The sequence below is a fragment of the Aethalodelphis obliquidens genome, unplaced genomic scaffold, assembly GCF_003676395.1.
Source record: "Aethalodelphis obliquidens isolate GAN/ISIS:26980383/991018 unplaced genomic scaffold, ASM367639v1 scaffold94, whole genome shotgun sequence".
Classification (NCBI taxonomy): Eukaryota; Metazoa; Chordata; class Mammalia; order Artiodactyla; family Delphinidae; genus Aethalodelphis; species Aethalodelphis obliquidens.
The window spans coordinates 4,033,269-4,060,870 of NW_020838038.1; the positions used below are offsets into that span (position 1 = coordinate 4,033,269).

General features: G+C 47.1%; 1 protein-coding gene and 1 long non-coding RNA gene across 7 annotated transcripts in view; one reads left to right on the top strand and one right to left on the bottom strand.

Moving 5' to 3' along the window:
• The window catches only part of GPM6B (glycoprotein M6B), a 155,235-nt gene that overhangs the window by 125,275 nt on the left and 2,358 nt on the right, over window positions 1-27,602 (top strand). For 2 of the 5 annotated variants that reach the window (XM_027095739.1, XM_027095736.1), the window contains exons 2-6: window positions 17,502-17,688; window positions 19,339-19,495; window positions 21,943-22,114; window positions 24,018-24,091; window positions 24,962-25,027. In XM_027095739.1, the coding sequence (XP_026951540.1) occupies window positions 17,502-17,688; window positions 19,339-19,495; window positions 21,943-22,114; window positions 24,018-24,091; window positions 24,962-25,027 (656 nt within the window). Of the gene's footprint in view, window positions 1-17,343; window positions 17,689-19,338; window positions 19,496-21,942; window positions 22,115-24,017; window positions 24,092-24,961; window positions 25,028-26,247; window positions 27,420-27,602 lie in introns of those variants that run through there. The other 3 variants (XM_027095738.1, XM_027095737.1, XM_027095735.1) reach the window with 3 other exon arrangements.
• On the bottom strand, window positions 19,476-26,752 carry LOC113614327 (uncharacterized). 2 transcript variants are annotated; one of them, XR_003430583.1, is made up of 5 exons: window positions 26,644-26,752; window positions 25,158-25,250; window positions 23,301-23,468; window positions 22,664-22,808; window positions 19,476-21,391 (listed from the first exon to the last, which is right to left on the bottom strand). It is a non-coding gene; the product is annotated as an uncharacterized LOC113614327 (long non-coding RNA). The 2 variants fall into 2 exon arrangements; XR_003430582.1 differs by lacking the exon at window positions 19,476-21,391 and having other exon boundaries at window positions 22,151-22,808.

The window sequence follows — 27,602 nt, forward strand, 5'->3', positions numbered from 1 at the left end:
AAGGAGTAGAAAAATCACCCCCTTCCACCAGCTCCCCTTCTGGCCATCTTCCAAATCCAAATGGCTCTGATGCTTGGGTTAAGATGACTGTAGATAATTCCAGAAGTCCAAAGAGACCACCCTGTCACATATGGGCTAGAATGGAGAGTGTGGGGGGAGCACGGGGAATGTTGGTGTTTAGCTGAGAGTTTAGCAGGAAGCCCACGTGTTGGGATTTCCATGGCCAAGCATGGATTCCCGAGCCGCCGTGAGGGGCAAGCAAGCATTTCCTGCCTGTCCACTGCTGTGAATCAAGTCACCCTGTTGGGCTCCATGTATCTGCCCAGGTGTGACCTGAGAAGGCGGGCCCCCAGAGATCCCCAGCCTTTCTCTCTCTGGCCCCTGAGCCTGGGACTTCTCTGTTGTGGATCCACTTTATAGAGTGACACCTGGGATGTGTGAGTCCTGGGAAATGCTGTTGGATTTGTTATTCTTTCATGTCACTCTGCCCTAACCTAAGGTTGTAAGGCCACTACATTTGAGGCCTTTTCTGCAAATACTTGAAATGTATTTCATGGTGGGGAACGCTTAATCTCTTCATGTGCGTCTTTGGGCTCTGTTGCTGGTTGCATGAGGACTGTACCCAGTGGTCTGACGGTGTCGTGTGGGCTCTCGGGCGGGGTGGCTTTTCCCCAGAGTCTGGTTGGAGAAGCTCTCTTGGTTTGCACAGCTCTGGCGGGGGGAGGCACCCAGTCTGTCTGATGGCTTCCAGTGATTCAAGGTGTTTCAGGTTAAATGGAGGTGAACAATGGACACAGTGCAAGCATATTCTAGCTCAGGTTAATGCTATCGATATAATGTTTCTGAGTTTTTTAAGAGTTCTTTGCATTTTGTTTTCTGCTGTGGATTAATTATTTCATTTTCAAATTACCTGCAGTTTTCACCAAAAACATGTGCCCCTATAGAGCAGGTAACTGTTTTGTATCTTATTTACCAAAGGCTATTATGTCAGCCGTATACATATAATTTTTCATTTACAAATGTTCAACTTTTTCTCAGCTGTGCTGTTGGTATATGATTAGCACTCGATTATGTAGCAGTGGCTGCGACTGTGTCTGTGATATATAGAACTCCCTTTGCCTTTTGGTCTTGTGTCTGTTCCTCAGCTCAGAGTAGGCAGACAGAGAAAGCAGAGATGAAAAGCAGATGGATCAGTATTGAGTATAAGTCTGGAGCTTTCTCTCAGGTGCAGCGTCTGGTTTTAGGGACACTGACTTGGATTATTCAAAGCAGCGATTCGCAGTCTTTTAGAAATAGTGACATCTGATCCTTGTTTCCTTTATGATGCCCCTTGTGTTGTATGTTTTCATTTTGGGTTAATTAAAATTAATTTTGCCTTGAACACTTTCGCCACCCTTAGAGCTAACTGGAGACATTGGGAAGCAGCTGAAGTCTGCTGCTAGAGGCTAGAGTCTTCCCGCCTCCCCCAGGCTGTGTCCTTTCGGGGGTCCCTGTTCACTCACACCCATGTGTTTCCATATCTGTCAAAAGCTTACATAAAATGGCTTGTGTACTAGGAAACAGCTCTGGGTGTCTGAGTCATTTAAGTGGGACGAGGCTTCCTCTGAAGAGCATCACGCTTGCGTTTTATCTGGGAACTTCCGTGGACAGTGCTTTCACCCTGAGGAATAACTCTAGTGGTGAAATGTCAGGCCAGTAGGAGAGGCAATGGGATGAAGACGAGCCTTTCCGTGGTCTTAAGAGAACCTGGTTTACGTTCATGTGCTCTTTCCCAGTGGTGACACGTGGAGATTACGGAGATTCCTGTGAGGACTTGGCTTAGACCAGGCTGGTGATGCCACCCACCGTGGTTTTGTGAATAAAGTTTTATTAGAACCAGCTACGCCCATTCATTTACAGATTGTCTGTGGCTGCTTTCGTGCGAGAACAGCAGAATTCAGTGGTTGCAGCCATATGCTCTGCAAAGCCAAAGATAGTTACTGTCTGGCCCTTTCCATTAAAAAAAAAGCCAACCCCTGACTTAGAGTAATTGCATCCTTAGCACACGTTGCACACCCAGTCTACTTATGGTAGGCAAGACCTAAAAATTTTGCTAGTCACTCAGTTTCCTAAAATCTTCTCCCTCCGAGATCCCTCACCTTCTTCTCTTCAGGCTCCAGATCCTTGCTCCCTGGGGTACTTGTTGTTCACAGGCTTTAGACTAAAGCTCAGCCCTTCCTCAGAGGGTCTCTTGGCTCTTTCTGGAAGCTCAGCCCCTCCTTCAGGTCCCTCTTTGAGTGTTCCCTTAATATACCTGTTAAATGGATGCCGTGGAGCTGTTTTCATCTATTATACCATTCATTGTACTTTAGCAAGTTTTATTTTCTGTGATATGTAAAAGATCATTTATATCTTGTTAAGGGCAATATTGGGGGTCATTTCTTTTTTTTTTTTTTCTTTTTTTTTTTTTTTTTTTTTTTGCGGTACGCGGGCCTGTCACTGTTGTGGCCTCTCCCGTTGCGGAGCACAAGCTCCGGACGCACAGGCTCAGCGGCCATGGCTCACGGGCCCAGCCGCTCCGCGGCACGTGGGATCTTCCCAGACCGGGGCACGAACCCGTATCCCCCGCATCGGCAGGCGGACTCTCAACCGCTGCGCCACCAGGGAAGCCCAGAAGTCAGTCTTTTGAAACCTTATCGGGGAAGCTAGTCAGCAAGTTCAGCCCACACTCAGGGGGAGGGAATTACACAAGGGTATGAATATCAGGGGGTGAGGATCATCGGGGATGTCTTAGAAGGCCGCCTGCTGCAAGCTGTATAAACATTTCAAAATGGAAGTGCGTCATGTGCCTCCTTAGAGCACTGTCTTCTCTCCTTAATGACAGTAGCCCCCTCACTTTCCTGTCACCAAGTGGGGGGAGCCCACAGGTTCTGTAGCCACAGGATACGTCCCCCCAGCCCACCCCAGCCAGGTTGATGTGGCTCCTGCCTTTTGCTGCCAATTCTTAGTTTCCAAAGGGGACTCGTAACCTTTTAACATTACTAGCATCTTTTGTAAAAATCAAACTTAAGAAGCAGATCTTAAAAAGAAAAGGTGAAAAGAAAAAGAAGCAGGTCTTTTTTTTTTTTTTAAACTTTTTTGAGGTGTAATTGGTATGTGTAAGCTGCGTATACTTAAAGTGGCCTGTTTGATAAGTTTTGACATATGTATGTGCCCATGAAACCAGCACCACAAGCAGGGTGATGACATGTCCGTCAATCCCAAAGCTTCCCTGGGTCCCTTTATAAGCCCTCGCTCTCCAAGCAACCACTGATTTGCCTTCTGGCTCTCTGGGTTAGTTGACATTTTCTGGAATGGCCCTTAGGAAGATTCGTTCACATATATTCTCTCATCTTTTCTTGCCAAGCCATTCCCATAAAATGTTGTGTGACACTGACTGCTTCACAGCTCCAAGCTTCGTCTGCTTTTCCCCCTTCCTGCCTCCACTGAAAACGCCCTGCCCCCCTTGAATACAACTCAGAAAGACCCATTCTGCTACCACCCACAGTGGAAGAGTTTAGTTTGCACCCACTCCAGTCCAGCCTACACACTAGTGCCAGATTAGTCTCTTAAAAGCACACCTCAGATCACGTCACTGGCTTGCTCACAAACCTTCCCTCTCTCCCCACTGCCTGCAAAATGAAGCCCACGAGGCTTCAGGTTGCCTCAGAGGCCTCCCCACAGGAGGGGCCCACCAGCCTCTCCAGCTTCTCTCCTGATGCTGTCCCGGTCCCCTTGATAAACTTGGCCACGCCCTCAGCTCTCCCCACGTGCCGCTCACCACATCGGTCCCGTTCTCCTTCGCTCATGCTTGTCAGTGTGTCCTAACCATGAGATCCTTCTGTTCTTTAAGGCCTGTCTACACCACTGCCACCCACACACCGTTTCCTAAGCTCCCCCACGCTAAGCCCAGGAGATCTGTCCCTACCTCACTCCCTGTGTCCCTAAGTCAACTCTCTCTTCATTCTACTGTAGTGATCTCTGATGTGTTTGTGTCCCTCACCCCACTCCAGAGTGTCAAGGCCGGGAGGGCAAACCAAACCCCTGCAGCCCCCAGCACAGTGCCTTGCACATAGCAGCAGTTCAATCGACACTCAACTGAATCCAGTGGAATCCAGCAGCGCATAGACACTGTCGCCCAGATGGTCAAGGAGGTTGAGTGCTGCGAAAGCTTAATACTGCAGAGAGGTCTCAGATTTCCTGAACACCCTACAGATCTTTGTGCTCTTAAAATCTCTGCCGTTCGGATTTAGAGCTAGCTTCCCCTACTCACTATCCGTTTCCCTGGTTCTTTGCTCCCCACTTAACTAGGCTAATAGCACACACACGGTCTTTAGGAAAACTAAAGTCAGTTCCCACAAAAGGCGAAGGAAGAGACTAACAAGTGTCTTTTTCTTGTCTTTGTTTATTCTCACCATGTGAACATAACTTTCCTTTTATATAATTGCTTATTTTCTACTGCCCAAGCCATATTGCAAACGTGAGAGGCTCATCTATTTTAAGATTTTCACAACGTACCACAAAAGTGAAAATTTCTGATTTCATAGATTTTAGGACAAACTTTTGGAAGGATCTCCTGAAAAGCAATTCTCTTTATATCATTAAAAATAGTTTCAGCGTTCTTGGCATTATATAGTTAGACTTTTATGTCAGCGACTCTAGGAAGGTCAAGGGAGAACTGAGAAGCAGCCTATCTATCATTTAAGTGATTCCTCAGTTAGGTCTTTAACAGGAAGCCCCCCTGTCCACTGACTTCATGATACCTTCTTTTTTTTTTTTAAGTCTTTATTAAATTTGTTACAATATTACTTCTGTTTTATGTTTCGGTTTTTTGGCCACGAGGCACGTGGGATCTTAGCTCCCCGACCAGGGATCGAATCCGCACCCCCTGCATTGGAAGGTGAAGTCTTAACCACTGGACCACCAGGGAAGTCCCCATGATACCTTCTTAATGGTGTACGCCAGTGGTTTACAGACTTTGGGTTGTTAACTCCCTTTACCCTCTTAAAAATAATTGAAGACCCCAAAAAGCTTTTGCTCCTGTGGGTTATAGCTCTAAATATTTTTTGTATTAGAAATTAGAACTGAGAAATTTATTATTACTTAAGTAATAACGTTTTCATCATAGAAGTTTTAAAAGTTGTATAATTTATTTTTTATATCTTATCTATTATTTGATCTCAGAAATAGACTATATGTTATCCTTTAAAAAATAATGAACTTATTTGTTTAAAATGACAATAATAAACCCATTACATGTTAACATAAATAATGTTTGGGAAAGATAAGTCTTTTCGCAAACAAAGTAAAACTTGAGTGAGAAGAGTAGCACTCTTTTACATTTTTGCGAATCTCCTTAATATCTGGCTTAATATTAGACAGCTGGATCCTTACATGTGCCTCTACATTCATTCAGAGGCATGCCAGAGCACAAAGAAAAGTTCATATGCGGTTGAGTTACGAGCTGAACTAGCTCCTTGTTTTCTGGTGGACCGCCATTTTTTCTGTAAAGAACGACTAACAAGCTATAGTTACTAAGACTTCCCTGGTGGCACAGTGGTTAACGGCCTTTTCATATATTTGTGGAGCTCTTCCTTGATAATACACCCAAATCCAACAAATGATGGTTTCTTAGAGATTATTAGTAATGTGGAATCGGAAACTATATTAGTGAACTTCTTCTACTCTGTTCCATTAAAATCTGTTGCTCTGCCTTGCACTTTGATTGGATCTGTATTCGAGAACGATTTTGTAACATCCCACATTGGTCCTTTGGAAAATACTGGTTCTCTGGGTGGTGCAGATCTTCCAAGTATTGACACATTGTTCATTATACCATATCCCAAAAGTCAAATTCATTAATAGCACCAGCGATTTCATCAAGAAGTCTTTTAAGTACTGGGAAGCTGGGACTTTTCAGTGTCACAGGTGCAAGTTTTCCAAAACTGATTGACAACGGATACTATCACTTGTTTTCTTTGAAGTAACAAGCTCATTTACATCATTTTTGAGAAAATTTCTGCCAGATACCCAAGTCTGTGTGTGTGTGTGTGTGTGTGCGCGCGTGCAGTGTTTCAGGTACAGCATTATAATTCAACATCTGTATACACTGCAGAGTGATCACCACCACAAATCTAGTTATGGTCCATTGCCAGACAGTTGACCCCCTTCACCCATTTCACACAACCCCCAACCCCCTTCCTCTCTGGTAACTACTAATCTGTTCTCTGTGTCTATGAGTTGTTTTCTGGTTTTTTTAGATTCCACATGTGAGTGAAATCATATGGTATTTGTCTTTCTCTGCCTGACTTACCTCATTTACCCTAATGCCCTCAAGGTCCATCCATGTTGTTGCAAGTGGCAAGATTTCGTTCGTTCTTATGGCTGCATAGTATTCCATTTTGTGTGTGTGTGTGTGTGTGTGTGTGTGTATGTATGTATGTATATACACATAAGATATATATTATCTTTAAAAAAATTTTTATTGTAGTTGATTTACAATGCTGTATTAGTTTCAGGTGTGAAGCGAAGTGATTCAGTTATACATGTATTCATTCTTTTTCAGATTCTTTTCCCATATAGGTCATTACAGAATATTGAGTAGAGTTCCCTGTACTATACAGTAGGTCCTTATTAGTTATCTATTTTATTTTATTTTATTTATTTATTTTTGGCTGCCTTGGGTCTTTGTTGCTGCGCGCAGGCTTTCTCTAGTTGCGGCGAGCGGGGGCTACTCTTTGTTGCGGTGCGCGGGCTTCTCATTGCGGTGGCTTCTCTTGTTGCGGAGCATGGGCTCTAGGCACGCGGGCTTCAGTAGTTGTGGCACACGGACTCAGTAGTTGTGGCTCACAGGCTCTAGAGCAGAGGCTCAGTAGTTGTGGCGCATGGGCTTAGTTGCTCGGCCGCATGTGGGATTGTCCTGTACCAGGGCTCGAGCCCATGTCCCCTGCATTGGCAGGTGGATTCTTAACCACTGTGTTGCCAGGGAAGCCCTAGTTATCTATTTTATATATAGTAGTGTGTATATGTTAATCCTGAGCTCCTACTTATCCCTCCCCTCCACGTTTCCCCTTTGGTAACCATAATTTTGGTTTTGAAATCTGTGAGTCTGTTTCTGTTTTGTAAATAAGCTCATTTGTATCATTTTTTAAGATTCTACATAGAAGTGATGTCATATGATATTTGTCTTTCTCTGTCTGACTTATTTTACTTGGTATGATCATCTCTAGATCCGTCCATGTTGCTGCAAGTGGCATTATTTCATTCTTTTTTTTGCGGCTGAGTAATATTCCATTGTATATATGTACCACACCTCCTTTTTGTATTTGTCTGTTGATGGACATTTCGGTGGCTTCCATGTCTTGGGTGATGTAAATAGTGCTTCAGTGAACGTTGGGGTGCATGTATATTTTCAAATTACAGTTTTCTCCAGATATATGCCTAGGAGTGGGATTGCTGCATCATATGGTAGTTCTTGTATCATCTTTATCCATTCATCCATCAGTGGGCACTTAGGTTGTTTCCATGTCTTGGCTATTACAAATAATGCTGCAGTGAACACAGAGGTGCATATATCTTTTCAAATTAGTGTGGAGATTCTTGAAAAAATTAAGAGTAGAATTACCAGTATGACCAAAGCTATTTTACTCCTGGGTGTTTATATGGAGAACATGAAAACTGTTTTCCATAGTGGCTGCACCAGTTTACATTCCCACCAACGGTACACAAGGGTTCCCTTTTCTCCACATCTCTAATGCCAACACTTGTTATTTGTTGTCTTTTGGATAATAGCCATTCTGGCAGGTGCAAGGTGATATCTCATTGTGGCTTTGATTTACATTTCCCTGATGATTAGTGATGTTGAGCATCTTTTCATATGCCTGTTGGCTGTGTGTCTGTCTTCTTCCCAAGTACTTTAAAAAATACTTTATTTATTTGTTTTATTTGGTTGCACCGGCTCTTAGTTGTGGCAGGCCGGCTCCTTAGTTATGACATGCAAACTCTTAGTTGCGGCAGGCAGGTGGGATCTAGTTCCTTGATCAGGGATCGAACCTCAGCCCCCTGCATTGGGAGCTCGGAGTCTTAACCACTGCACCACCCGGGACTTCCCAAGTCTTAGTAACTACAGCTTGTTAGTCGTTCCTTAAAGAAGAAATGGCGGTCCACCGAAAAACAAGGTGCTAGTTCAGCTCGTAACTCAGTCGCACGTGAACTTTTTCATTGTGCTCTGGTATGCAGCAGTCCTGTATGTGTCCTTCTCTTCTCATTGCACAGAACCTTCAAAACGGGGGTTTAGATTTATTAAAGTTGATGATTTTTTTACTGCATCAAGGACATTTCTAAGTGAAACTGTTCCTTTTGGTTTTTTTCCTATGAGTGTGTGGTGGTGAGCAATGCACTGCTGATTAATACTTTGGTGCCACTGCCTGATTCGCGCTAAGCCATCCGCAGTTTTACTGTGCAAACGTCAACACAGTGAAAAAAGTCAATATCTTCTAGTGCAATTATAAAGACAGTTTTGGCCTCCCACACCTCCTGAATGAGTCTCAGGGTCTCCCAGGGCTGCACAGACCCCTCTTGGAGGGCGCCTCTTTTCTGCCCTTGTGCTTCAGCGACCAGCCGATGGACCTCCAGAATAGGGTCCCCTGGGAGCAGGTGAGAAATGCAGAGGCACAGTCTTCTGTATTTTAACGGGATCCCCAGGGAATTTATATGCACATGAAAGTTGGAGAACGAGTGCTCTTGAAGGGGGAGCTGCAGACTTTTCCTGTAAAAGGCCAAATGGTAAATATCTGGCAACTACTCAGCTGTGCCTTTGCAGGTTGAAAATAGCCACACACGGTACATAAAGGAATGAGTTCGGCTGTGTTCCAGTAAAACTTTATTTATGGACACAGAAATTTGAATTCCATATACTTGTGTCACGAAGTAGTATTATTCTTTGAGTTTTGGTTTTTTAAAAAATCATTTCGAAATATAAAAAAGTGCTCTGTGTTCGCAGGCCATATGGAGAGCTGAGTCTGGCCCATGGGCCACAGTTGGCTGACGCCTGCAGTAGAACACTTGTTCTCCAGCTTGAAATCACCTGGGGAGCTTTTTTTTTTTTTTTTAAGGAAAACCGCTAGTTCTTGAGCCCTGCCCCGAGAAATTCTGATTCATTAGTCTGGAGTGAAGTGCGGACGTCAGGGCTTTCCAGTGCACTCCAGATAATGCTGTTGGGCAGCAAAAGTTTGAGAACTTCTGCTCTGTAATATTTTGTAAGCAAAGTAAGGTTTATTTTAAGCTCTTTTATTTTTTTTTAATTGTAGAATTTGGCAGTCACACTGGTGTCTCAGACCGAAATTGTACATGATAGCCTGAGAGCGAGGTTTCTCATCGTTCTTTGTTGTTTGTTGTGTTCGGGGCGGGGACCGTCCTGTACACTGCGGGATGTTTAGCAGCATCCCTGGCTTCTACCCACTACCTGCCAGTAGCGTCCGCCCCGTTGCGATGACTTGAAATGTCTCCACACGTCCCCTGGAGGGCAAAATCGTCCCCACTTGGAAACCAGTGATGTGAACATTGCAGAGCATGTGTGTTTGTGCTGTCTCAAGAATCCTCTGCCTCCGTGCTGTTGACATTGGGGTTGTATAGCTGTTGAGGGGCTGTCCTGTGCCCTGTAGGATGCTGAGCGGCACCCCTGGACTCCACCCACTAGAGCCGGTAGCGCCCCCTCCGCCAGTCGTGACGACCCAAAATATCTCCAGACGTTGCTCGATGTCCCCTGGGGGGGCACCGTCGCCCCCTATTGAGAACCGCTGCCTGAGCCAACTCTGAGTCAGGGGGGTCTGGGTCCCCTGACATCCGCTTTTATGTCTCTTAAGTAAGGATTCTCTCTGCCTCCGTTTTCCTGCTGGTTGTTTGAAAGTTGCAAACCTTGGTTACTTCTCCTTTTCTTTTTGAATTTGGTGGACCGTTAGGAATCAGTAAAGCAGCAAGGAAGGCCACGTGTAGAGGTCTGTGTGTGTTGTGTGTGTGTGTGTGTGTGTGTGTGTGTGTGTGTGAGTGAGTGAGTGAGTGAGTGAGTGAGAGAGAGAGAGAGAGAGAGAGAGAGAGAGAGATTCATTCCCTGGGTAAGAATCTGAGCCCTTGTTGCTGCCGGTCTTCCTCCTGAGCCAGCATTAAAGCTGCAGCCAGGATCACAGACAACTTGGGGCAAATCACTGGGCCGTTATGAACTCACAGCCATGGCAACAGCCATCCGCAAGCCCGAGGACAAAACATGTTTTATTCTGTTGTTCTGCACAGAAGGTTCTAGTGATGCCAGAGACAAAATGGCCATTGAGAGGAAGAGGCATTGAGGCCTATTTTTTCTCCCTACTGTGTGGTTTATATTTAAACTATCTTAGGCTAACGTACACTGGAGTTTTAGTGCAAATCAAAACGGAAAATTCTCTTTAGCCTCAGAGACCGGCCAAATGAAGGCCGAAGACTTTATTAACCTAACAGAGTTGCTGGGGGGTGGGGGGCGGGGCAGGAGGCGGTGTTGGTGAGAGGTTCTGAGAATATTAGTAAATACTATGTGCTAGAAGGCCTAGCAGTGTTTTTTTTTCCCCCCCACAAGTAGTTCGCACTCATCCAAAAAATGCTTTCCTTGCCTTTTCTGGTTTATGTTCACCAACGTTGTCATTGCTGGTTTGAAGCTCGGGAAAGCTCAGCCTGTGGATTTATAGGAATATCCAAGAAAAGCATTGATCTTCCGTAGCTGGCATCAACATTTCACAGCGTGGCGCTCTGCTGATACTCGGCACCATACCAGTCACCCTGGCCTGTGACTTCTCATGCTGGGGACAGCCCGAAGCAGAGATCCAGGACCTTTGTCTGCATGGGGGTGGGGTGTGATAGGTCTGTGTTCTCAGACCTTCTGCGGTAAGGCACTAAAGCATCTTTGATGTGAAAAATCGGAGGTTAACCGTGCCTGCTTGGCTCAGAAAAAACACTGTAGTTGCACTCTTTCCAAGATGGCTGAACAGCTTGTAACATTGTGTTTTTCTTCATTGCGGCCCCTGGAACTTGCCATTTGATTTGCAAGTGTCTGGAGTTACGGCCAAGCCCAGCAGGCCACCTCTTCGGGAGAAAACACCAAACACAGTTGACACAAAAGCAGGCACTTCAAAGGGACTCAGGATGCTGCACCTGGGACTGGTGGCTGGCCTGGGCTTCTCAAACTTTCAGGCACACAACTGAGGGCTTGTTCAGATGCACATTCTGATTTGGTTGGTCTGGGGTGGGGTCCAAGATTCCGCATTTCCCCCAAGCTCCCTGCTGAACCTCACGCAGCTCGTCCAAGGACCACACTTGGCAAAGCAAAGGCTTTCAAGTACTTTCAGCTGCTAAATGGTCCCCTCATGTCTTTCCTTGACCTCTGAAAGCGTTCACTGCGGTCCAGAAGCTGACAGCATCCTGCGTCAGCTCTTCTGAGCTACAGACCCACATATCCGATCACCTACCAGAAGCGCCCCCCTTAAGATGGCATCCGGTCACCTCAAACTCAGCATGTCTAAAACTGAACTCAACATCTTTGTCCTCAAAGCCTAGCCGTCCTGGGTCAAGCCCAGCTCAGGGAACAGCACAACATCCATCGGGTTCCACGTGCAGAAATGGAGGAGTGATCCTTGGTTCTCACCAGCCATCCCCAACCCCTTTGAGTCCACACCAAGTTGTGCCCACTTGACATCTCAAACCTCTCTCAGACCCATCCCTTTCTTCCACTTCCGCTGCTTTTGCCCTGGTCCAAGCGCCTGCCCTCTTTTGCCTGAAGCATTGCAGCAAGCTCCTCCCCTTATCCACGGCTGCTTTGTTCCCGTCACATCCGCCAGGAGGATCTTCTACAACCCCGGTCTGTTCCCTGGGGTTAAAAATGTTCAGTGGCTTCCCATGATGCTGCGGATAAAGTCCAGAATCCTTCAGGAGGCCTGGAAAGCCCTCAGTGCTTCTAGCTCCAATAAACCCTCTCCTGCCTTCCTTGCCCCACCCTCACCGTGTACTCTCTGTGTTCTGGCATCTTTTATGCCCGGGGTATAAAAGTGCCCTGCTCTTTTCCACCATAGAGCTTTTGTTCGCACTGTTCCTCTTTCCCAGCACACCCTCCGTAACCCAGCCCTCTCTCCTTTTACCTAATCAGCTCCAATCCATCCTTCAGATCTAAGCTGCGGAGGCTGTTCCTGATCACTGTCCAGAAGCCTCGGTAAATCCTCATGGTTTCCTCTCCTAGCACTTCTGAGCCCAAAACCATGTGGATAGTGTCTGTTTCCCCCATAGGCTATAAACTCCATTAGCATGTAGACCACGCCTATCGTAGCTCGCCATCGAGTCCCCAGCGTCCAGCCCAGTACCCGGGACCTCAGAGACACCTCGGTGAGCATTGAATGTTCACTAATGGAATGAAATGGAATAAATGGGTGAATGGACAGCTGCTCCCTTCCTCCCAGCACTCTCATCCTCACCCGTATCTGTTACTCTGCTTAACGGACAGCTTCCATTCAAGCGGGCCTTTAAGAGACCCCAGTACCCAAGATAATGATAACAGCAAGATTTTGGGGCAGAGCTTCTCCTGTTCAAATGAGAGCTGGGCTGCACCTTCAGGGGACCCTGTGCCGACTGCTTCTTCGAAGTGCATTACAGGTGACGTCATGTTGATTCGTCCGTTCTGTTGAGAATTTAATAATTGACTCATTAGCCACGGGTGCTTCTTCACACCCTGATGTCTAATACCTTGAAGACCATTGTTTCATAGGTTTTGTTCAGTTCGGTTGTGGTTTCAGGCAGGAGGATAAATTAGGTCCCTGATACTCCATCTTGGCCAGAAGCCAGGAATCGTTTCATGGCATTAGGTGTTTACTGTCGCACAGTTTGGCTGGTAAAGATATCAGGCGGGGCTGCCACAGTGTAGAGCTGGCATGATTCTTTAGGACAGTGGTTCTCAGATTGGAGCCTACGTGAGAATCACCGAAAGCACAGATGACCGGCTCTACCCCCACCCCCACCCCCTGATTTTCTGATTGAGTTGTTCTAGGGTGGGACCCGAGAATCTGCATTTTTACCACGTTCATAGGCGACTCTGATGCTCCTGGCCCTGGGACCACACTCTGAATGTCAGTGCTTCCAGATAGGGGTCTGCAAACTTCTTCTGTAAATAGTAAATGTTTCAGGCTTTGTAAGCCACGTGCCCTCTGTCACAGCTGCCCAACTCTGCCATCGTAGAGGAGAAATAGCCACAGGCGATTTGTAAATGAAGGGGGTGTGAGCTGTGTTCCAATAAAACTTTATTTACAAAAATACAGGCTGTAGTTCGCCGACCCCTGGTTTAGGGGAACTTGGAGTGTTGACTCTGCTATTGGTAGTACAGCGGGTAATTTCTATTCCCTCTCAGAGTAAAGGGGAAATCAGTAATTCTAGCACATGCCAGTCCCTTGATATAGTATGATGGTTGCTGTACTCAGGATGATATGGTAGGCAAGGCAATGTCTGCCCTTCTGGGTTGTATTTCTGTCTAACACTGTGAAATGAAACAATACTACTGTGGCCATATAAAGTAGGAAGAACCCCTCCTGCCTCCTCCCACATAAGTACACCCAGGACTGGCTCCATAGTTCGTAGGCCCAGTGCAAAAATGAAAATGCGGATACCCTTGTTGAGAAATTATTAAGCATGTCCAGACGGCAGTATCTGAGTATTATACTAGGCACAAGGCCCCATGGGCCTGTGCAGGTGGTACTCCTGTGAGGCCAGCCTGAACACACCGTCAGCCTCCACCGCCACCTCTGCCGCACACATACCTGCACGTTTTTCGGGTCAGAAATGCTGTTAATGTGAGGATCCTAACAGTATTGATAGCATATTTTAGAAACATATTTAGGTTTTTCTTGCTAACTTTTTGCAGCACCTTTGGTTCCTCTGGGTTAAGTGTATGGCATACGACCAAATCGCCCAGTGTTCAGTTATGTTACATGCTGTGGGGAGAGATGGCTTCTAGATTGACATAGAAGGTACAGTGGGGAGTGATCCATTTACAGATGCTTGAATATCCACCACACATGCAATTTTAGCCGTGTGGGTAACTGGTCAACCATGCTAGAATAAGCTCTGCCTCCAGCTGTATTATTTCCTATACATTTTTCCCAGGTTATTTCCTATAAATTTCACCCAGCTTCTGCTCACGGTGGCCAGCAGGGTCTGTAAGAGTTTTATCTGTGCATGTGGAACGACGATGACCAATATGGTGACTTCTGTTCTACAGGAGCCAGAGTTGTATGTTCACAAATAAAATCATCCGCTGAAAACTTAAGAGCATGGGCTTCTGCTAAGAGAGTATGATTCACTGAAGTGGTCCCCCAAATTCTCGAGTCCTTGGTTTCCCCTGCTGTTCTAAAACTAGACCCACAGCATGGGGTATACGGAGTCCACGAGAGAGATACACTGGAGGGAAACTTTAGCCTTGATCTAGTGGTGAATTTGGGACTGAACCGCATCATTCTTCTAACCCCACTTGTCTTTCTGAGCCAGGGAACAGCTGTGATATTTCCTTTGAAAGAAGCAGAATGCTCTAAGCCTTTGGATGAAAGACTGTTTTGAAGTGGCAGCTGGGGATTTGGAAGGATGAGTTCTATTGTTAAAGGGCAAGTGCGTTACGCTGCTGTAACACCTAGCCCTAACTCCAGATGGTGAGACAGGATGTGGGCTTATTAAAATAATATACAACAGAAATCTTCAGATTTCTTCAAATTTTATCAGATTATATACCAATGTCCCCATGTCAGCTGTTTACGTATTCTGCATCCTAGGTTTTTCTGTAGGAAGCCTTTCCGGACCCCTCTCCAATTTGAATTCTATTTCCTCCTGTCCTTCCGTCTCTCTCTTTTCACTCCCCGCCCCCCCACCATCCACTGGCTTTCCAGCAGCCTCTATCTTGCCGCTCATCACGCTGTGCTATAGAAATTCTGTTACTCGTCTGCCTGCAGCATTAAACTGATCTCCTTGAAGGCAGAGGAGGCGTTTTATTTTATGTTTGTATTCCCAGTGCCAAGCACAGTGCTTAGCACCCTGTGGATCTTCACAAAGTCCTGAGTGAGTGAAATCCAAAGTAAAACTCAGAACCTAGCTCATGTCACAGAAAAGTGAATTTGTGGCAAGTCAAAATTGATCTTCCACAGCTGTGTTCTGTAGTGATGGAATGTCCTGTATCTGTTCGGTCCAACATGGTCGCCACCAGCCCAGGTGGCTGCTGAGCATGTGAAACGTGGCTTATGCAATGGAGGAACTGAAGTTTTGATTTTATTTTGAATAATTTAAATAGCCACATGTGCCTAGTGGCCACCATATTGGACAACACACTCTCAAGGCCATACTTCTCTATCCAATAAGGACCAGATATAACTTTTTTTTTTTTTGCGGTACGCAGGCCTCTCACTATTGTGGCCTCTCCCGTTGCGGAGCACAGGCTCCAGACACACAGGCTCAGCGGCCACGGCTCATGGGCCCAGCCGCTCCGTGGCATGTGGGATCTTCCCGGACCGGGGCACGAACCCGTGTCCCCTGCATCGGCAGGCGGACTCTCAACCACTGCGCCACCAGGGAAGCCCCCCAGATATAACTTTGTTAGCTAGGGAAGCAGGCGTTCATCTTGTTCCTAACTTCATCGTGGAGGCTGAGAATGGGGGAGGTGGGGAATGATACAATACAAGAGAAAAGAGGTCTGTTTTCCCTCTTATATAATGGAATACATCGAGGCCAGCGATTTTAGTTCCTCTCGATTTGGGAGCCTGGAGAGCATTTGGACTTTTAGTTGCATTCCTCTCGCTTCACCTCAGCCCCTAGAAGGTCATAGGACAAAATAAGATTGACCTCCGTCATCCTCGTTCGCAAATCTCAAGTGTCCAAAGCTCTTTAAGGTACTGACTTGCTAGTGAACTTGAACTGTATTGTGTGCTGGGTCCCATCTTAGGCAGTTTCATCAGTCCATTTCAGGGAGGTTCGTCTTCATGAAAACAGCTGGTCATCTTTTGAAATGAAAGGCAGCACACTTTCTTATGAGGGCCCGACCTTTTTATTTTCCAATGAACTGAAGAGAGATTGGGTAGTGAGTGTATAGTCACCGCTTGGGGTGGGTTTAAGCAAATGCTAGTTTTAGAATGGGATGCTCATCAAAATGGAAAAGCTTAGCTCCCGTGTTTCTCGCTGTGGTAGTCATTCCCTGTGTACTGTAAAGGCCGTTGGGGTGAAAGAAATTTAGCCGCCTTAATGTGCTTGCCCTGAAGTCATGAACTGCTCTTGATTACTGTTTAACATCGTAATGCGTTCAGAGTTCCATTTCCCCAACAAGCCATTTACTTAAGGGTCTGGATAATGTAAACAGGGATGGGAGGTCACGAGAGGTACCGACATTATCCCGAGGCCAGCACTGCTCTACTGAAACGTAACTGTCTCCGAACTGAAAATGTCACCTGACTGCCCCCGGGGAGGTCTTTATGGACATCTCAAGTCAAAGTTGATTTTAAAAATGAATGAAACTCTTATTCCTCTCGAGAATGGAGCGTGAACTGTGGCTCTCTCCTTCATTTCACTTCATGGATGCTCATTTTGTCTCCCCGCCCCCCCCCCCCCCCCGTGTTCCTTTTCCCTCTTCAGGTACTTAAATGTCGTCACCCACCAGTTCGCGGTTCTTTCTTACGCTGAACGTTTCTGTTGGAGGGCGGCAGGTGGAAGCCGAGGAGGGGTGGGGGAGGACTGTGATTAAACTGCTTGTGCTGCCTGGCCCGGGGCAACATTTTTATTTAAAAGTTGAGCTAATTTCTGATATTGACATGAAACTTGAGTGGACCCACTTGAGCGGATCTGGGTGACTTGGTGCTTTTAGGGACCAACATGCCCACCACCTTTCCAAAATGATTCCCTTGATATTTTTCTGACCACAGCAATAGTGTCATTACTGTATTTGACTCTTCTGGTTGCCCAGGAGGTCAAAGGCTCGGGGAAAGCCATTGGCTGCTGCAAAAGAGAGAAATAGGTACCCGAAACCCCAGAAGGCTGAGGTTGGGGGCAACTTGACGGTCGCTTTTCTTCATAGAACCGCAGCCTCACTGCAGTTCTTTTGACATTGCGAGTGGGATGACTGCTGCTCCTTGAGCAGGGGGGCCCCTAACCTGACCCCGGGTCAGACAAAAACTTGTAGAATTGTGCCTCACTCCATAACTATTCGTCAGTTGGCTGCTGTGCCACTCACCCCGAGCAAATTAAGCTACACATGTCCTCTTGGAGCCCCCGAGTCCTCACCCACAGAATGTGAGATGTCGGCAGCTCCCCCTCTGGTCCTTGGGACGTTGAGCTGTTGTCCATAAAGCATGCGCGGGAAGATGGATAAGTCGAGCCTTCTCTGTTAATGGGTGGTCTTCACGAAGTCAGGAGTTTTGCCCTTAACAGCGGCATTTTCTCTCCTGTGGGTCCAGGCTGCTTCGAATGCTGCATCAAGTGTCTGGGAGGAGTCCCCTACGCCTCCCTCGTGGCCACCATCCTCTGCTTCTCCGGGGTCGCCTTGTTCTGCGGCTGTGGGCACGTGGCTCTCGCGGGCACCGTGGCGATCCTTGAGCAACACTTCTCCACCAACACCAGTGACCATGCCCTGCTGAGCGAGGTGTAAGTACCTGCTTCCTTTGAAGACGTATTTAAAGTGCCACCACCCCAGGAGGGTTTCAGGAAGACTGCAGTGTGCTCACCTGGGAGAAAACGGATGCTTTTCATTCACGCTCCCTGGAGGCAGATGGGAAAAGGTCCGGGAGAGAAGGAAAAAGAAAGGGCCAAGAGTGCAGTGGGTGTTCGGGACCTGGGGTGGGATCTCACCAGGGTGCACACATAGGACACTCTGCACACAGTGGCCGAGGGCGACGATGGCAATGGTGCCAATCCTCCCACCAAGAGAGTTACCGTGGTTCCCAAGTAACAGTCGCCCTCCAGTGTTGTCACAGAAAACGGCCAGCCCTGGAATGATGGGAACCCTGGGGAGGACTTAGCCCAACTCTAAGTCTACAGGAACAGGACTTGGACATTCATTCAAGCAGAAGAAAACTCCCCGGGTATCCTCCAGTTCAGAAGAGGGGGCGTTGTTTGTAGGGGTTCAGCCTCAGCCTTCCCTTTCCGGACTCATTCTCAGTGGAGTCACAGCAACTCCCATGCATGGATTCTCTAACCGTGCATGCGTGACAGCAATGAATTTTTTCCTTCGTATATTTTCCCCTTGCCCTTCGGTGTTTTCTTTTTCCTTCCTTGACTACCAGGGTTTGACAGTCTTTAGATATCTTGTGACTGGAAGAAACTTTTCTACCAGACTTTTGAAAAAGGCACGAGTGAATTTTTATGGAATAATAACGGGATCCTCTGGGAAGAGTCCTTAGGGAACTTTATTCTTTTATCTGTTCAGGAAATGATTCCAAAGAAATGAGCAGCAGTGGGGGAGGCTATAAGGAGGATTGAGCAGGACAGTGGACTCGCTGAGTGCCAAATGTGTACAAAAAAGACCAAGAGATATTCACCGTGACTGAGCCTGGGAAAGGTGTGTTAGTTTAATTAGCTGGTGATCTCGATGAGTGGCTCTCAAACTTCCAGCAATCTTTAAAAAAAATCCCCATGTCCATGTTTCACCCCAGACTAATTAAGTCATGATCTCTGGGGAGAGGACGCAGGTACCTGTTGTCTCTAAAGCTCACCAGGTAGTTCCAGTGGGCAGCCAAAGGTTGTCAGCTGCATCGCTGTTGGCTTTCATAGGACAAAATTAGATGTGAATTAACTTTTTGTATCTACTTGATATAGTATCACTTATGACATGAGAATGTCTGTGCAGAAAGCGTTTGCCCACGTTACTCCTTAAAGCAGCCCTCAGTGCTTACTTAGGGGGTTTATCAGAATAACGTTAAGCACTAGGCCTGGTTGGGAGGCATTTTGATATGGTGGAAGGAACACGTCGTCCACTGAACCAGCGTTGAAATCCTGGCTGTGTGTGTTTCCTTGGATGAGTGACTTTAACTCGTCAACGTCTGCATTTATAAGTAATCTCATAAGTACTGAAAGATTCCAACTGGGCCCCTGTGCAAAGGAAACTTCTCCCTTGTCTGGGAAGGTTGCTCACCTTGGAAGAAAGGCTCAGGTTGCGGTGGGCTGGGCAGGGATGCCCACCTGCAACGCCCCATGAGCCCACCGAAGCCATCAGCGGGGCAAGTGATGTCACCCTCATGGCCCCCCTCCAGAGGCCAAAAACGTCTGTTAACCACTTGGACCTTCTTCTTTTCCTAGAATACAACTGATGCAGTATGTCATCTATGGAATTGCATCCTTTTTCTTCTTGTACGGGATCATTCTGTTGGCAGAAGGCTTCTACACCACGAGCGCAGTGAAAGAGCTGCACGGGGAGTTTAAAACAACCGCCTGTGGCCGGTGCATCAGTGGGATGGTGAGTACGAATCTCTGATGACTGATACCCAGCCAGAGCCACACCTCCACGTGTTTCTTTGTATTTGGTAAAAGCTAACAGAGTACGTGCAGAGTCCATGACAGGAGGAGTGTCCGTTCCAACTTAGAGTGAGGAATATGAAAAAACCCTCAACATATTATTGAGGAGAAATTAAAATCTATGGCTGGTAGGATGAAATCAAGCATTTCTCTTATCAACGTCCAGATAACAAGGGTATTGAAGATTTTTCAAAGATAAAGTCCCCACTATGAAAGGAGATAGTTTTCCTATCGTCTCACTGCTCTCCTTCATTTATCTTCGAATATGGATTGTGGCCACGAAGACTCACCCATACTATGATGAATGGTCCCAGTCCCTCTGGCAGTGCTGACCAAGCATGCTTCCTACTAAGCACCTCGCTGGGGACTGTCCTCCAGAAGTTTAGAGCCTAAAGAGGGGGGTTAAGCCGGCTCCAGAGCCGGTCCGCCACCTGTTTTTATCCACCTATGAGCTGGGGAAAAAAACGAAGGAATAGTATCTTAGGACACACGAAATTCTATGCCATTCTAGGTTTGATGTCCATAATAGACTTTTTGGCACCCCGCCACACCCCTTCGTTGACACGGCGTCTGCGGCCGCAGTCATGCTGTAACGGCAGCACTGAGGAGTGTCTGTGACCGCATGTGGCCTGCGGAGCCTGACCCGTCCCCTCTCGGGCCTTTTGCAGGCACTGTTAGTTTGCTGACCTCTGGTCTAGAGGAGGACAGAGCCTAAAAGGGGCTCGTTAAGAGGCAGGATTAGAAAGTGCCGTTTCACAGAAGGAAAGTCCGGGGTGGAGGGAGAGGTGGGAAAGGGGCATTCGTGGAGTTTGATTTGGGGCGCGTTGAAGTGCAGCTCGTAATAGCCTGGGCCGAGCAGCTGGCTGGCATTTGAGCAAGTGGTCGGATGTGACGAAAACACTTGGGGAGTTGAGAGAGACGTGCTCCCACAGAGGCAGAACGCCCAGGCTGGCTAAGGCAGGCAGGAAGGAAGGAAGATACGCACCCTCGCTGCGGGGCCGCGGCTCCCAGGGGGCACCGACTGAGCTCTCTGCTGTCACGAGGTAAGGACGCAGAGCCTGTCTTAAAAGACACGGAGTGCCCAGTGTTCCTAAAAATCCTCCTTAAGGGAGGCACAGAGAGTGTAGGTACTTCTTTGGGCCCAGACGGGAACCCAGGTAGGAAGGGGCTGGGAGAGTGTGCGCTCGTTCCCGCGAGCAGCAGTAGAGCTGTGGGCCCAGGGCCGGGGGGTGGCCAGGGAGGGCGGCAGCGGCACCCGGCGTGGAGGGGGAGGACCCAGCCTGAGCAGAGCAGCCCGGAGCAGAGGCGCTGCGGCCTGGCTGGCAGGGGAGGCTGGAGCCCAGAGGAGGGAAGGGATGCTGCTGCGGAGAGCAGACCGCGGCCAGATCAGGAAAGGCGTGGGCTGCCGGGCTGGGAATGACATCGAAAGACAGGTAGGCTGTGACGGGACCATGCACAGAGGCAGCAACTGGAGGAAGGTGAGCAAGAGGGCATCGATCGTGAGACTCCGGGCTCGTGGGGAGTGAGAGCACAGAAGGGGGCACAGAGGCGAAGCGGGCTCTGGGTCTGCTGTACGGGAGTTGAGCGCGCGAGGAGGGGGCGAGCTGAGGACGCTGCCCGGCGTTGGGGTGCCCGGGTGGGTGCGCGTTCTGAAAATATCAGACGCACAGCGTTTTTGAAACAGCCTTTTCAAAGCTCTCTGAAAAGCAGTAGTCCAAGCAGGTCAGGAAGAAAGGAAAGCCGTATGATCCTGTGCCTGGTGAAATCGCCCGTGGCAGCATGTGGGACAGCACGATGAAGCCTCTTCCCGCGGCCATCGCTGCTGTGGATCTTAAAGCTGAAAAACACAACAGAACAAAACTAGAGGGAAATGAGCATTTTATTAGGTCCACTGTGCACGAAGCTTGTGATCACGGCTATTGTAAACGTAGTGAAGGTGCAAGCATCTAGTGTTTTTTAGTAATTTCACAAGATCATGAAACTAGCCAAGTTCCTTTGGGGAAAGGGCTTCCTGTAGCAATGGCTGTTCTACGGCCCATCCATTATGTAAAAGAAAGGGAATTTAGGAAACTGGTACGGAGTTATAATTCAGTGGCCTGTGAAAGCCTCCAGCCAGTGGTGTTTAGGAGGAGTGCCTGGAGGAGGCCCTGTCACCAACTAGCTCTGTGACCTTGCACAAGGGAGATCCTCTCGTGGCCACTCACGTCCTTGCTAAAAGAGGGACCCGCAAAGTTCCAAGACTTCCCTTGTCACTGCCGTGGTCCAGGCGGTGCTCTGACCGCGTCCTACAGGTTCGGTATCGGCCAGGAAATGCGTCATCACTCCTCCCGGGGGATGTGCTTTGCCCTGGTCGGTGACGATTCTTTCTCCTCCTCCTTTTCGGCCTAGTTCGTCTTCCTCACCTATGTGCTGGGAGTGGCCTGGCTGGGTGTGTTTGGCTTCTCTGCAGTGCCCGTGTTTATGTTCTACAACATATGGTCAACCTGTGAAGTCATCAAGTCCCCCCAGACCAACGGGACAGCCGGGGTGGAGCAGATCTGTGTGGACATCCGGCAATACGGTACTTCCTTTTCGTCTCCTCGATTCGTTGGTATCCTCTTGTGCATGTGTCTGGGCCTTAGTTATTTACATGGGCGTCTAAGCATCCAGATGGGTTTCATCCCTTCTATTGGAAGAGGTTATTATACTCTTTCCCTCAATGTGCTCCATTTTCTGGATGGAAACATCAGTTAGGCTCTAAAGGGTCATTCAAAATTGTTATATTTGCTAGTTCAGGGTACAGTAAAAGAAACTTTTTATAATGCAGTTCAATCAAAAAAGACGTGTGGATATCCACTCTAAAAAGAGTATATATTTTTCCTTCAACTTCTTTTCGGTTTTGTTACCATCCAATTTTCCATCCAGAACATTGCATGCATTGTATAATCCAGTTACTCTGCACCTTCACCTCTTTAAATCAGGTCTTTTTTAAATGACCATATTGCTTTAACATTGAAAAGCAAAACATAAAATCCAGGTGTATTTTGAAGTCATCAGAAGGTACTCTATCAAAGCCAGCTGTTGGAAAAAAACCTGTTCACACATATTTTCTAATGAGTGGGATCCTTACCCTCGGCAGCTAAGCAGGCCACAGAAGGGGCCAGGGCGCCTCCTGTCCATCACTGTAGACCCGACTTCCCTGCTGAGGGAGAGAAGGCAGTTTCAGTAGTGCTTCTGGCCAGGATGGTAGGAAATCCTGTTCTTGGCAGAAACAACTAGGAGGAAAAGAAGAGCTTTTCATTAGAACTGAAGAGGAAATCATTGTTCTTTCAGAGCTTTTCTGCTTCTTATTTTTCCTATCTGGCTTCTCCTCAGCATCTTACCTTGAACCATAATACGAAACTCACCTAAAATTGCCCATCGGACTAATCTCTTCTCATAGAGCCAAAGGCTCACCCACACTGTTCTTTAGTCTCTGTTTTCAGTCCATCCTAAAGTTGATTGCTAAAGTATTTGTAAGTGAATATCTAGATGCATATATCATTTCCGTCTTCTTAAATATTCACTACAAATGTTTGGTCATCATTTTTTAAAAATGTTCTAGATTTGAAACCAGTGGTTTCGTTTCCCATTCCTCTGAAGCAGAAAGACTTACTGTTGCTCCATAGCAAAGACGGAAGGAATAAGGAGTGTTTTGTTAAAATCCTCCCTCCTTATTACCGCCTGGGCGAAGGAGAACTTGACCCATGTCATATTTAAGCACACACCTAGGCATTAACGGCAGAAAGGGCAGCAGCAGCCGCCGAGTGGACGAGGTGCCTGCAGAGGTGAGCTGGGTCCAGTGAGAGACACCACGGGCTGCGCTCTCTGTGCGGAAGGACAGTGGTTTTCCAAGTTTCCAATTGGAGCTTCAATCCAGAAGCATTTCCGAGATACTTGTAAAACACAACAAAAATGAATAGAAAAGCAAAGACACACATACAAAATGGAAACCCAAACTCTAGAACATAATTACTCTGTCGAATGGCCGTGAACCTTTCTGAGCACAGCCTCCCAGTTTCAGAACGGATCTTGGGGTGGACCACTGACATCAAGCTTGAGGGGTGAGGCCGCAGACCATGAAATTCAGGGGGAGATGTGTTGGTTTGGCTTCAGGAGGAGGAAATGCCTGTGAGGGGGGTTGTCCTGCGGCTGTTGAACTAGAGTTCAGGACTGTCAGCTCAACTAATCAAAGCAGAATTTGTAGGGAAAAAAATTGTCTGATTCTCCTATGGACTAGTTAGTTGACTTTGCTCTTGCCCTGTTGTCCAAATAGGACTTTTTATTCCCAAAAGCTTGTTCTACAGGGAGCAGGTACATCAGTTGTTGAAGAACTCAGCCAGTCATTGTGTTGTAACTGCCACTGAAAGTGGTGGGGCCCGCTGAGAGCAGGGGCGCTGGACTTTGCACTAATCACTAAGCTTCTCTTGGGATTCGCTTCTCAGGTATCATTCCTTGGAATGCTTTCCCAGGAAGAATATGTGGCTCGGCCCTGGAGAACATCTGCAACACCAATGAGGTAAACCCCGCCCCCTCAGCGGGCTCCTAGGTGACCACTGGGCAAGAGAGGCTGAGCGAAGGGGTTCTCCTAGGGACAAAGAGCGAGAGAGGGCTCTCTGCCTCCCGTTTTGACATAGAAAATGGCCCTGGTCCATGGCCCAGCCCACTGACGGGGGAGCCTGCGCCATCAGAGAGCTTTCTCTTTTGGCAATAATTCGAGAGTGAGCCCAGTCCTGCAAATCTGAATACGTATGTAGATTCTCCTCTTTCACCTTCAGATAGTGTTTCAAAGTAGGACTCTTGTCACAGAACCAAGGTAAATTTTCAGAGAAGACTGCCCTGAATTTGTTGTATACAAGCACATTTTTATACATTGGCACTTCGTCTCACGTTTCCAGAGAGAGTTGCTCCTGTTTCTTGTTCATCCTTAATTGGCAATAAATCCTGACACACTATGGTTTAAAATCTCTCTGCCCTAGAATAGTCTTTAGGCAGTGGTTTATAACTGTTTATAAAAGCAGATTCTCAAATGCATTCGTGGAAGCTTGCATACTCAAGAGAATCCTGACATGCTTTTGGAAGCCGCGAGCGACTGAGACCGGCAGGGCCCGCCGACCTGGCTGCTCTGCGTGTATGTCCAGGATCAGACTGCAGGCACGCCGGCGCAGTATCATAGCCTGACGCCGGGGCCCAGCCCCCAGCTTCTCCGCTGTAACGGGTCTGGGGTCCAGCCTGGGCCGCAGGAAGTTTGGAAAGCCCCGCAGGTGATTCCAGCACGTGCCCAGCCTTCACAAAACAGCCCTAGAGGAGAAAGAGGGAGCTGCGCCCGGATCGGGGGAGGCCATTTCCTTCCACATAAAATGCTAACGTTGGTGCCCTGTTTTCCTAGTTCTACATGTCCTATCACCTGTTCATCGTGGCCTGTGCGGGAGCTGGTGCCACCGTCATTGCCTTGGTGAGTACTGGCCCCAGGACGGGCCTAGTGCAGTCCCCCGCTTCCCTGCACTCACTCTAATAACAGATTTCCCTTCCAGCCAACAAGCCTGGGACTCGACCTTGGTTCAGTTTCCCCTGTGTAGACTTACCCCATGTCTAGACTGCAGGAAGTACGAGGTGGTGGTCTAGGCATCCATGGTGGGTGATGCAATTTGGATTCTGTGGCAAGAATCAGTTTGCTTCTGTTTAAAGAAAGACATCTTACTGAGTATATATTGCCGACTCCTGAACAGCACTGTAACTCAAACCTGAACGAAGTTTAACACACGTGTTTTCTCCGTAAGGCCCCTCGCCGCCTTCCTGTGCTTAGGGACCCTAGCCAGCCCTGCAGCATGCCGGTGAGGGAATGTGTAAAGAGTGAAATCACAGAAATGCAAACTCCGTGGCACTAAATAGATGATGAAAAGGACGCTGGTTGTTTACAGCCCGAGAGTTGCCACAAGAAGGCAGAGTGGCGCCTTGCTTGCCTCAGCTTTTCCCCCACTCTGCATGTCCGAATGGCCGTGGCAGTGCCCTGAGTCCTGACCTGGGAGTTACAGAGAAATTTTAGCACCAAGGCAAATTCACACATAGGGAGGGTGCAACCACACAGGTGTATGTATGTTTGTGTGTGTGTGTGTGTGTGTGTGTATAACATTTGGGAGGGCGGGGTTTGTGGTGTCGAGAAATCTAAGACTCGTAGAGAAGAGGGGAAATCTCATGTGCTCGGAAATGAGTCCTTCCCACTTTTTCCAACCTTGACGTCATCCCTTCCCCTTCCAGCCAGGGAAAGAACCACCGGCTACATCACTGGGGTGACCTGTTCTCTTCACTGAGCAACAGGCAGGCAGAGGACTAACAGCTGCTGAGTGGGCAGCGTGGGAAAGAACGAGGGCAAACAGGGCTCTTACCCTCATCTTTCTCATGCTGCTCACCCAGCTCCGTTATTTTTAAAATACATCCAGTCTTTTTCATAAACGTACTGACGGGAGAGCAGAGGACTTACTTACACGTGAAATGCCGAATAGGAACGTGTGTGTGTGCCAGCTATGAAAAATCTCCTCTTACGATTATAACTGGGAAAAAAGCAGCACGCCGTAGGCTCTGAGCTGGCACTCATCCCCACCCGAGCTTAGAAGCGTCAGGGCGCCGGCCCTTATTGCCTGTATCTTACTGTCCTGTTCTGTTCTCTTCCACCAGCTGATCTACATGATGGCTACTACATATAACTATGCGGTTTTGAAGTTTAAGAGTCGGGAAGATTGCTGCACTAAGTTCTAAATTGCATAAGGCCAATAAGGAGCTTTAGAGAGCTATACGCAGTAGCATGAAGTATCACTGACCCCCAGACTAAAGCAGAGCCTAGGTTTCTGCAGTTTTGTTCTAGTAATTTGTAAATCACTTTAGTCAACTCATTGTGCATGGTAGATTAATGAAATGACTTACCGTCCATGAACTACAAAATAATGAGATCTGGCTATTTCCACCTTTTGGAAAGGATTCAGTTATGTACTGACATTGGTGAGCAGCCACTGAAAAACTGAACCGAAACTACTTTGAGCAGTAGTATCTCTAAGTATTAAAACTTTGGAATACCTGCATTTTCCTTTAGTTTTGCTTGTCTGATAACCAATTTCAGTGATGAAAACAAGCGCTGAAGATGCAGTGGAGGAGAACCGTTTTCATGGGGATTTGGTCTTGTTAGACTCTGTCTGGAAAATATTTTACAAACAGTCTAAATTTGATTACAACATTATTCTAAATTTGAGTACAACATTTTCTTTATGATTACAGGGCTCACTACCCAATAAATGCCCCTCAAGTAAGCTGTTTTTCTTCAAGTTTTCGTCGGCTTATTTGTTATCTCTAAAAAGATGATTTGTATGTAGTTTTATTTTTACACAACACCATCATTCCTTTCAGAGCCCCCAGAATTGATAACCTCAAAGTGTTGGCTTTGGGTGAGTAGTAACTGATGCCTCATAGCCACTTCTCAAACTGCACGTAAGAGCTTATAATGGGGAGAGTAATTTTGCTTGGATCGGAAAGTCTCAAATATGGCGAGAAGGAACTTGTATATAATATAAGGAACTTGATATGTAGGTGTTGCAGGAAAGATGAGGAAAATAAGCGGGAAAGAAGTGTTTGCCACATCAACTGTAAAGAATGATAATAAAGATTTTGACGTTTTGTGAAATGAAATCATGGCAGTTATAAAGTGAAAACTGTAGTTGCACTACCAAAAATGTGTTAACACAGAGACTGCATGCTGGGCTTCTAGTTCTTAATTCTGGTATTGACATTCACTTCATTTTTACATGTTAAAGATGTAGTTTTATATTATTTACTCAAAATAAACATTGTTCACACTTTCAGGCCTTTGGGGGAATTATTTCTATCCACGGATAGATAGGAAAGCTAGATCTTTGCACAACACTGATTCTAAATAACCCCACAGCGTGTTTCTGAATTTCTACCTTAAAGTTACCCTCAAAATGGTAAAAAGCGCCCTGTCGTATTTCACTTTTGCCTTTTCTTAACAGTAACTTCTTTGG